The sequence below is a fragment of the Scomber scombrus genome, chromosome 13 (genome assembly GCF_963691925.1).
Source record: "Scomber scombrus chromosome 13, fScoSco1.1, whole genome shotgun sequence".
Taxonomy (NCBI): domain Eukaryota; kingdom Metazoa; phylum Chordata; class Actinopteri; order Scombriformes; family Scombridae; genus Scomber; species Scomber scombrus.
In genome coordinates, this window is record NC_084982.1 from 11,106,947 (window position 1) to 11,117,447 (window position 10,501).

The 10,501-nt window shown below is 34.3% G+C and overlaps 1 protein-coding gene across 1 annotated transcript; it reads left to right on the forward strand.

Moving 5' to 3' along the window:
• Positions 1 to 1,789: 1,789 nt before the first annotated feature.
• LOC133992693 (T-cell surface glycoprotein CD3 zeta chain-like) lies at positions 1,790 to 10,150 on the forward strand. The gene is made up of 7 exons (XM_062431389.1): positions 1,790 to 1,983; positions 6,624 to 6,718; positions 7,290 to 7,325; positions 7,473 to 7,496; positions 7,591 to 7,650; positions 7,732 to 7,761; positions 8,517 to 10,150. Exons 1-7 carry the CDS (start codon positions 1,920 to 1,922, stop codon positions 8,598 to 8,600), a joined length of 393 nt encoding a protein of 130 aa, XP_062287373.1. The 5' UTR covers positions 1,790 to 1,919; the 3' UTR covers positions 8,601 to 10,150.
• The last annotated feature ends 351 nt before the right edge of the window (positions 10,151 to 10,501 follow it).

Sequence of the window (10,501 nt, forward strand, 5' to 3'; positions counted from 1 at the left end):
GGGCAACTTATCTTTTGACCTTTTGAACATGCAGTCACTTAAACAAGCTGTTACTGGCTTCAAATGTCAAATCAATCTCTCTGCTGCCTGCTGGTCGACTATTCACATTTCGCTTTTTGATTGACTCTCTGCTTCAAATCTTGCAGTTTAACCTGTTTGCTGTATTTTAAGATACATGTAAGTGACACAGATTGCTGTATGTATGTTTACAAAGATATGTGATGTATGTTTGTTATTGCATTTGTCAAGAGAGCTACAACTTATCCTGTAAAGCTTCCAAGCTGCGAGTTTATGATTGGTTTAAAGTAAAGTATAATGTAGCTGTAATCATGAATGATGATATATGATTTAGAGTATGTTAAAGCATTTATTAAGGGTTGATACACATGAAGAAATCATTTACATGCAGGTTTAAAATGTGTTAAGAACTTAATCAGAAACACTTAAAATGTAATTTAAAAAGCTTACAACTTTGTTATAGTATGATATAAACAATTGGTAGTTCACAGATTATGATATTTATTTCAATCAATTTTAATTTCCACTTAAAGGATCAATGTATAGCACTTAGTGCCATCTAGCGGTAAGGTTGCAGATTGCAACCAATTGAATACCCTTCATCGTCCCCTTCCCCTTCCAAGCACATCGGAGAACCTAACCACAAAACTCCAGGGACATGTGAAAGGCCCTCTCTAGAGCCAGCATTTGGTTTGTCTGTTCTTGGCTACTGTAGAAACATGGCGGCCTCTGTGGAAGTGGACCTGCTACCTATGTACATATAACGTCGTGAGCACACCGAAGAGTTGTAAAAAGCAGCCTGCGGCGAGTTGCCATTCGTACTCTATGTAAACTCGTCTTTGGCGAAGTGCGGAGAGAGAAAACCTGCAGCCAATCAATACACAGTGTAGTCTGACATGTCGAAGTAAGTTTCAATTAATATATTCCCACCCCAAACACATTTAACAATGGAAGATAAACTTATTGTGACTGTTTCTGCACATCACATAGACTACTATACAGCAACGTGTTGTACAGTTTAGAGATGCAGAAAACAGAAGCTGTATGGACAGAGATCTCCCGTCTGCTCAGTGTGAGTAGTGAGTTTTAAACTGAGATGTTATAGTTGCATGTGGGTCAATATTTGGATAATTTTTCTGCTTCAAATTCAATACCCACCTCAGACACGCAAGTGATGAAACAGGCTGTTTATGTCGGGCAGATAGGTGACATCATGATCATATCTTTGGCAACCTATCTCACTTTAGACAACATCAAATGTGTCAGCCATGTTTTTGGTTCATATTGGTAGTTTATTACTGCGGCACACAGAATGACAGAAATGAAAGGTAAACGCCCCTCGTGCCACTCTTTGGTGTGTTCACGGCCTGAAGGGCTCATTCTAAAGTAACAAAATCACAACGATTCTTATTTTTCAGGTGATTATACTAATCAAAACACACTTATCAATGTTATAATCAATTTCTGCCATGTCCGCTCTGCTGGATGCCACTAAATTCTACACACTGCACCTTTAAAATTTTAATCGTTTACTGAATTTACTGAAAGAATTTTACCATTTTTTATTTCACTGCCGGATAACAGTGAAGGTTTGTTTTAAAACAGGTGACCTGCTGGAACATATAAACCATTCTTGTTGTTACACAATCAAAAAGAATATACGAAGCAGCTGAACATGACAAAGTCTCTGAGCGTTACTGTGGGTGTTGAAGCTTGTACGATGCTTTGAAGTACACACAAGCAAGTCTCAGTCCACAGGCAGCTTCTCAGTTCAGCCACTTCCTCTGATCAGAGTGTGGTGGAAAAAAAGATAAGGGTGAGGCAACTGAAAGCAACCTAGGGCTAAAGAAAGAAACAACGTCTCCACAGACGAAGAGAGAAAGAGACAAGGAGGGAGAACCATGAACACACTCAGGACAGGTGTGTTTTTGCTGTTCGGGCTCCTGGTGCCTGTATCTTGTTCAGGTAAGTGATGCAGATCTGAAACAGCTATTTAATCCTAATGTAATTCACTTCATTGACTTTGACAAAAGTCCTGAAATCTTTGTGGAAAAAAGAAATCCATATCAGCTGATTGGTATTGGAAGGGGTCTGCAGGCATGATAAGAATTATGGTGAATTTATTCAGTAAAACAGAAATCTTTGTTGTCTTCCGTGACACAGGCCATCTCCACTTAGATATTCCGCAGCCAAGAGAGCATTTAACCCTTTAAATGAAGTTTTTGATCTGTTCTTTATTCACTTTTTGGATAACAGATCTTTGAAACAAAACAAAAATTTCTACAAAACAAAAATAGCAGACGGAAGCATTTTGCAATGGAAAAAGTAGAGCTGTCTTCTTAGTCATCCAGGTTGTGAAGTTTTCCATTCTAATATCAGAAAGATGATTGTCTATATTTGGAACATAGGAAACAGTGATAAAAGATTATAATAAATGATTAATATGCAAAACCTTGTTGCTCAAAAAACGTCCCACACAGCAGCAGAATGTTGATTATTATACTCTATATTATGTAGAACATAAGAATGTACTTTTTTTCTCACTCTGCATCAGCATGAAATATAAAACAATTTTATTTCCTTCGGGTCAAAGGTTTGACTTTTTAACGGCAGACGTTTGTGTGCATTTGATGTTTCCCAAGCTATCTACTTTTTGCTTTGTGGGGGAAAAAACGTTAAAATTACATTCAAAATATCAAAAAGACTTTCATGTCCTGTCATGTATTTCAGTCAGATTCGTCATGATGAAGGGATTACAAGAAATCATATGCATAAATGAATAATCTCCCTTCAGACATTATACTGTGTGTGAAAACACTGTTATTTTCCAGAGTAAGTTATCATAACACTACGCCAAGTAAGCAATAATCACTCAATATTGATCAGGAAACGTGCTACGTGTTAGCTTGAAGACAATAACATGCCTAACCCCTCAGCGTACAGTGGCCCTGTTAAGTAGATTTAAGGTTTGATGACTGAAGATATATTGATTGTGTATTATTACACTCAGTGAAATATACAAACACGGTTTCTATGGCTGCAGCATTTCATCATATGATGAAAATATTATTATTATTATTATTGTTCTGCTTATTATACACTGACATTTTGGTATATTTGGAAACTTTAGAATAAAAAGATTAAAATTTGTGGGGGAAAATGCATTTAAATCAACAAATCTACTGGAAGGCTGTTACTTAGTACCATTTGTAAAAGAACAGTTTGACATTTTAACAAATATGTTTAATCACTTTGTTGACAAAAATTAGACGGAAAGATTGATACCAATAAGTCTAAAAAAAAAGTCAAGCTATTCCTCTGAGGATATTATAGATTTTATAAAAACGGTTATTAAAAGAGGTTATTAACCTATGTGTGCTTAAAAATTAAAAACAAGATATAGCAACAGTGAAAGGTGAGCTGAAGAGGTTTTAAGCCAAGCAGTTTTTTTGGAAACATCAGCACAGTGGGCCTTCAGTAATGCTAACAGCAGAATTTGCCTTTTTGAAGTATAAAAATAACCTATGTACAATGTTGCAACTTCAGATCATCAAAATTTGATGAGGAAGTGACAGTCTCAATGAATCCCCACCACCGGCTACATTGTTACAACAAGACTTTTTTCCAACCGCACAACGAGATAAATGAGCCTCACAAAAACCACAAAGCAGCCAATCGCTCTGACAGGAAGATGCTTGAAGTACTCAACTGCAGATAGTTTCTTATTTCCTGTCTCAGGGGACTTGCTCAATACTCTCAAGTGCCTCGGTATGATGCTATTTTCCATCCCATGTTGCTAAATGTATATCCGGTGTGTCATGTAATAGATTCACACACACACACACACACACACACACTGGGGGCCCCTATATGTTCTACTTTTTATACAGTAGCTTAACCTCTTTTTACAAACAGTATTGTAGCAAATCTCCACTATTCAATTATGAGACATTATATTATAACATACTGTATAACATAATATTCTGTATGTACTGTATTTTATAATATATAACACAGCTTATCACGATAATATTTTGTATTTCTATTATAATATATTATTATTATTATGTAAATATTAGACATTACTGTATAATGATATTGTGCATGTATTGAATGGCACACTTATTACATATTATATTTAATACACCTGCATATATTTCCACATTTTTTAATGGATATATCCAAAGTATTTATTATTCATACTTATACATATAACAATATTTATATAATGTATAGTACATACACTATAGCTACTTGTTTCTTTATCAGTTACATCACTGGACTCATTCTTTCTGGGCATATACTGTATTAACACAATATTATTATTATTATATTATGTATTGAATATAATAATCTTAATTTCTCATTTAGTTTTGTTTTATTGTATTTGTATAATTCAAATAGTATATTATCTGTAAAGCGTGTCTCTCCTGCTGCTGTAACGTGTGAGGAGACGCAGCAAGATGTATATGTTTACTTATCTTACAAGTACAAGGTTTTAGATCCACAATTTTTCTCTCGCAAAAAGAAACAAGCATTGACAAAAAAAATTAACAACAAAAAAAGTTGAAGCAGGGCTGATGAAATCCTCTAAAATTTGAGATACATATACACAACAAACATACATACATTTTTTCACTTTATAGGATAAAGATACACAAACAGAAACTCCACATTCTCTAAAACCCTTTAAAGACACTCGATTTGTACTGGACATCAGTGGATATATGTATATATGGATATTATATTCCTTATTTATACTTCTATGTAATTTTATCTTATTTGTTCAATTTAAATAGTTATGTGGTTCATTACGATTCAGCCTGTCTCTCTTTCTGCTGTAATGTGAAGAGTTGAAGCATCAGTTAAGAAAACTCTTAAAAGTTACTTTTCATTTTCAAACTTTTTTTTTTTTTATTTTTTTTTTTAAATGTTGCCCAAAGCAGCTCAGGTGCAAAGGGAAAATTAAGCAAATACAGAAAAATAGTGGAGTTTTGTGTCTTTTTAAATCTGATTGTTACACCTGAAAAACCTAAATCTATTTGTAGGTTTATCAAACATTATATAGAGTGATTGAAACATCTGAGACCAGCAATTTACTAATTAAGGACAAGAAGCCAAACTGTGGAGTAAATTAGCCGCTTGCAGACTACATTCATCACATGATGAGGAGATCTCTGAAAGTATTTTGTGTGGTTTAGCGTTTGAGTAGCGAAGTCTGTGGATGATTTTAAACTGAACGATATCCCAGCTCACTCTCCCGGCTAGTCTTAAGAGGGGAGGGTTAACAAACTGTAGCACATCATATAAATATGATACCATATTTGTGATTTATAAATTAAAAAAAAAATAAAAATAAAAATCAATCACAATAAAAAAGTTACACTTGGGAAGTCAATATTTCTCGCCCTTTAAAAAAAAAATTAAGTATGTTTTGCATTTATTTGACAGTGGAGAGTGAAGACAGATGGGAACTAGGGGTAGAGACTAGAGAAGCGGATGACATGCAACAAAGGTCTGTGGACGTCGTGGTTATGTGGTCTGCGTATTTACCTGCAGGCTATCAGGACACATCTTCTCTATTTCTCTTGAAGTTGAGCATCAGTTCAATGTATCTTTTTTAATTTTATGATTCCTATGGTCCCAGAGTAACAAAGGGGAAGTCTCTATAAAGAGGTGCAACAGCTGAGACAATAATGTAATGACAGAATTTTCCCAGCATTGACTCTACCTAATGACAAGATGGGAAGTGATGAATGTCTCTGAATGTTTGCCTATAACTTTGCAACTAAAAGAAAAGAATTAGAAATTAGTCAAGGATTCAAAATAATCTTCAAGGGGAATTGTAGTTCTTTTGTTTTTTTTAAACAAATCTTGTGATCCAGTGGTCATCAATTTGCTTTTGTTCCGGTTCATCCAGAGAACACCTGAAGTGATCCATTTTATAGAGGATAACTGGACATACAACACGATATGATCTGTGTAAAGAGATCAATGTTTTTGTCTGTGTATCTGTTGAAATGAAGCCATGAACAGATTCTGCAAAAGGCTCAACAACCAATGAAAACAGGAAGTCCCTCAATAAACTGAAACAAGGGCAGAGTCATTTATTTCTGATTAAATGTGCAGAGGGATTTTTTAAATATAAGAACGTTATCAAATTCATAAAATTGTCTTCAAAGTTAAAAATATTGAAATACTGAAAACAACACAGTCTATTTTACCTGATCAAAAGCCAGTCTCTACTCAATAATGATTTCATCTCAGAGTTGCAATACTGTACTCAGTTTCACACACACATATTCACACAAACATTTGCACAATTCATTTATATAGCTTCATTTAAGTGTAAATTTGATGATTTTGATTGATTTTGATGTTTTTTATCTCTTGTGCTGCTGTAACATGGAGATTAAGTCTTATCTTGTTAAACCTGAATCTGCAAACTAGATAACAGTGGTTTCCCTCTGAAATGTGTGTAGAGGAGGAAAAGTCTCACACAACATACATACTGAAGGACCTCAAAAATGTCTTCAAGTACAGAGCTTAGTTACCTCCCATGTGTGCCTGCAGTAGAATAATTCTCTCCTCTGTTTGTCCCGTAGAGCCTTTTTTTAACGACCTGGTCATCTGCTATTTCCTGGATGCATTCCTGATGGTTTACTGCATCACCATCACTGGTTTCTTCTTTAGAGCAAAGGTGAATTATAGTGCAAGCTAGACTGGTGCTTCACAAAGATATCTCTATACTGGAATAATTAGGTGATTCATTATTTAGTTTACAGTCATTCAACTATTAAAAGGAAAAATGTTCTTCTTCTTTTTTCACATTATCAAATATATACAAGCCTTATGTCTTTTGACTGATCAGACAGTGTAAGCAATTTGAAGTGTCTCACAATAAAAATGATTAATACATACTGTATTATTTTCTCTCTCTTTTTTATTTTCTCTAAATTTTGCTTTTTTGATTATTTGTTTAGTCTATAAAATACTTTTTGCCCGACAAACAGTCCATACACCAAATGTATCCAATCTACAATAATATAAAACTTTTCTTTTTAAATAGTTAATGTTTGACATTTTTGCTCAATAAATTACTTTTATCAATTGATAAATTATAAATCTTGTGTTGACTAATCAATTAATCAGCTTAATAGACTAAATAATTAGTTATTTGAACAACAACAATTGATGGATTAAACAGACCTGAAAATAACACACACACCTGCTATACAATGTCAATTAATTGAAGTGTTTGTTCTGTTTAGTTTGCCAACCTCCCAGCTGAAGCTGTTAAAATGCCGGTAAGTGTTTTAACCTCACATAATCTTCTCATTAGGACTTTTTTGACTGTTTATTCACTGATATGAAATGTGTATGTGTGTTAATTCTTGGATATGTGCATTTCAAGTTCATTTCAGTTCACTTTCTGTATGTTTCACTTATTAAAGCAGGACACTAATGGAATTTACCAGGTAAGGAAGACTCTTACACAATTTCATGACTAAATCATTTTGACCTTCTGCTCTACTGTGGGATCTGTATTTATTATTATATTTTCCACTGTAGGAACTTGAGAGACCAATGGATGCCGATCCTTACCAGGTGCTTGAACCATCAAAAAGAAAGGTAAGACACTACTTTTGTTGTACCTTCTCACCTCTTTTGGCTCTAAACTGTCACTCAACCTGCTTGTTTTTTTATCTCTAGAAAAAAGCCAAGAAGAAGAGGAAAACTGAGGTAAGGATGCCATATCACTCACATGGGAATGACTGTCAATCAAAAATAAAGGAAGGAAATGAAAAGTATTCTAGACATTATATGTAGTGTAGCATGACAGAGGATCACATATGGGATAATATATTATATTTCACATACAATCTCATATGTGATCTTTTTATAAAGGAATTGAAATGATAAACTGTCCTCTTTGAAGAGTAAAACTAATTCTAATCATTTCAACAATGTAAATTTAAACTCCCAGATAAAGGTAAATTTAACTCTAAATTGCATTCATATATGTATATTTATAATTCATCATCTTGCTTCAGTATAAAGGCTGACTGTGATGATGTCCTGTAAAAACAATCTGGTAGGATGGTATGACAGCACCAGTGATTGTTTTACAGGGATACAGGGACTCAAATACTGTCACTCATTTGGTGACGATGGATCAACTCAAAAAAATTTTGATCTCAGATTGTAAAAAAGACAAACAATAGCATCATTGTTCTGTGAAGGTAACTTGTTTGGAGATAGAAAAGAGAGGATTATTAGCATGATTAAGTGTTTTCTGGTGATAACCAACCATCTTATTGCAGGACTTTAAACTACTATCTTTTTTTAAACCATATCTAACACAACAGCCAAACATGTGCCATCATGGGCTGAAAGTCCACAGGTTTTCTTTCTTTCTTTTTTTTTTTTTAAAAGACCCAACAACAAACAAACCAAAAAAACAGAGGGTGATGTAACTTTGTCTCTCCTCTCTACAGTCTACCCAACCTGGGGCCATGGAAATGGATGTTTTTGAATCTATGGTCGGCACTTCCACTGCTCCAAGTCGGCGTCCCCAGTGATTTTCTGCATGGTCACTTGTGTCGCAGGAAAGTGCTGTTAACTGCTGAGCTCTCATCTACAGCCAGGAATAGTTCAACATTTCTCACTGTTACATTAGACAACCGACTCCACTTATGTGTGTGGTTTGTGTCTGTGATAATAAATATGGATTCAGAGCTGATGGGAAGCAATAAAATAGCTTAGCTTAGCATACAGACTGAAATCAGGAGAAAACGCTTTGAAAAGTTTGGCTTTTCCCAAAGTTCAAAAACAGCAACAGCTGTATAAATAGATAAAAGATTGGCTCAGAAGAGGGGATGTTATACTGAAAATAAATCATTCAAGTTCAAGTTTATTGTTATTCAAACCATACATTCACATATATAGCAGAGTGAGTGATGACATTTCTCTGGGGCCAAAGTGTAGCTACAATAAGTAATAGTGCAAGATGGATAATTAAAAGTAAGACAAAAATCCCTGAGAGCTTAAAACAGTAGGGCATTTAAAACAGTATGTTAAGGCATTACTGTTGAATGACCTTTGGGAAATGTGGGAAACAAATTTTAAAATATGAATATTTTCTTATTTGAGTTGAGTATTTTCTGATTTGATTAACTTTGACTGATGAAGCCTCATAATAGAAGAATGATTACAGCCAACAAAACATGTTTCAATATTTATACATACACCTGACTGATTATTCAGGCTAGACTTGAAGCATTATGAACCTGTCCTTTAACAAGTGCCCTGTAACAAAAAAAAGGAAAATACATTTCCCAGTTATAACTCTGTCCCTGCATGGGTTTCTTTCATTTATCTCAATTGTTCAGTTATATCTATATGCTAAATATATGTAATAAATATATGTAATAAATCAATCAATAAATGTTTTTTCAGATGTTTTATAACTTCTCTTGAATTCAGCAGTCAGGACAAAAGTATATCCCATCAACTGTAACTTTTAAACTTGCTAACCTCAATCATATAAACCACTCCTGGCCACATGTGCATGAAAGCATATAGGAAACTAGATACTAAACTCAATGACAGTGCCTATACAATCACATGGGCATGAATGAAAACATTTTTAACAAATATAAAACTTTCATGCAATAAAAAAAATCCTGATACGAAGAGTAATATTTGACCTCATTTGCAATTTGAGGTGGTCTGTCAATAGTGTTACAGACTCTCTTTCATAACAGTGTTCTCTGGGGGAAATGCTCTTTGAGCTGCAGTGAATTTTTTAGTACAATACTGCGAATGACCACCAGGAGAAAATGGCATCAGGTCTGAGCACTCTAATATTTGAGAACTCCTTTTGAACTGGGTATATAAAATCAAATAATATATAAATATATACTATATCTCCAATCAAATGTGACTTTGGGTGACTACAGCTAATAGCACCCATCATACAAACCTGCACTTTCTCTCTGTATTTGTTTTCCAGTTTTTAACTAATACTTTAAACTCATGAATGTTCAGGCTACTGCTCCTCCTGTGCATCATCATACCAGTGTGCATCTTTATTGTGTAAACCAGCTTCCAATAAAAATCAAAGCACATGTCAAAACACTTGAAAATGGTTTAATGATGTTTACAACAAAAGAGAACTGTACATTTACAGTAAAAGATTATCTTTATATGTGTATAAAAACAAAACAAAACAAAAATACAGCAGACAAATGCATCAAAATCTACTATGTATCCTGATTCACATACTTAAAACTCCTACACAATCTTTCAGTTCTATGCCGCCATGACTGGAGGCGGGGGTTTTTGTAGTCAGATCAGAGCGGTGTCCCTCTGTGTTATTAAAGTCCATAATGGAAAGCAGAACTCTTTACATTAGAGCTCTGTGAGGTCAATTATCAGACTGCAGAATAAGAAAAAGGGAGAAAAAACGGGGACACATTCC

What these genes read in the sequence shown, in the direction of transcription:
- LOC133992693 (XM_062431389.1), top strand. Translation starts at nt 1,920, where the DNA reads ATGAACACACTCAGGACAGGTGTGTTTTTGCTGTTCGGGCTCCTGGTG. An exon ending in GGTGCCTGTATCTTGTTCAG is followed by an intron (nt 1,984 to 6,623) that starts GTAAGTGATGCA and finishes TTTGTCCCGTAG; the next exon opens with AGCCTTTTTTTAACGACCTG. An exon ending in CTGAAGCTGTTAAAATGCCG is followed by an intron (nt 7,326 to 7,472) that starts GTAAGTGTTTTA and finishes CACTTATTAAAG; the next exon opens with CAGGACACTAATGGAATTTA.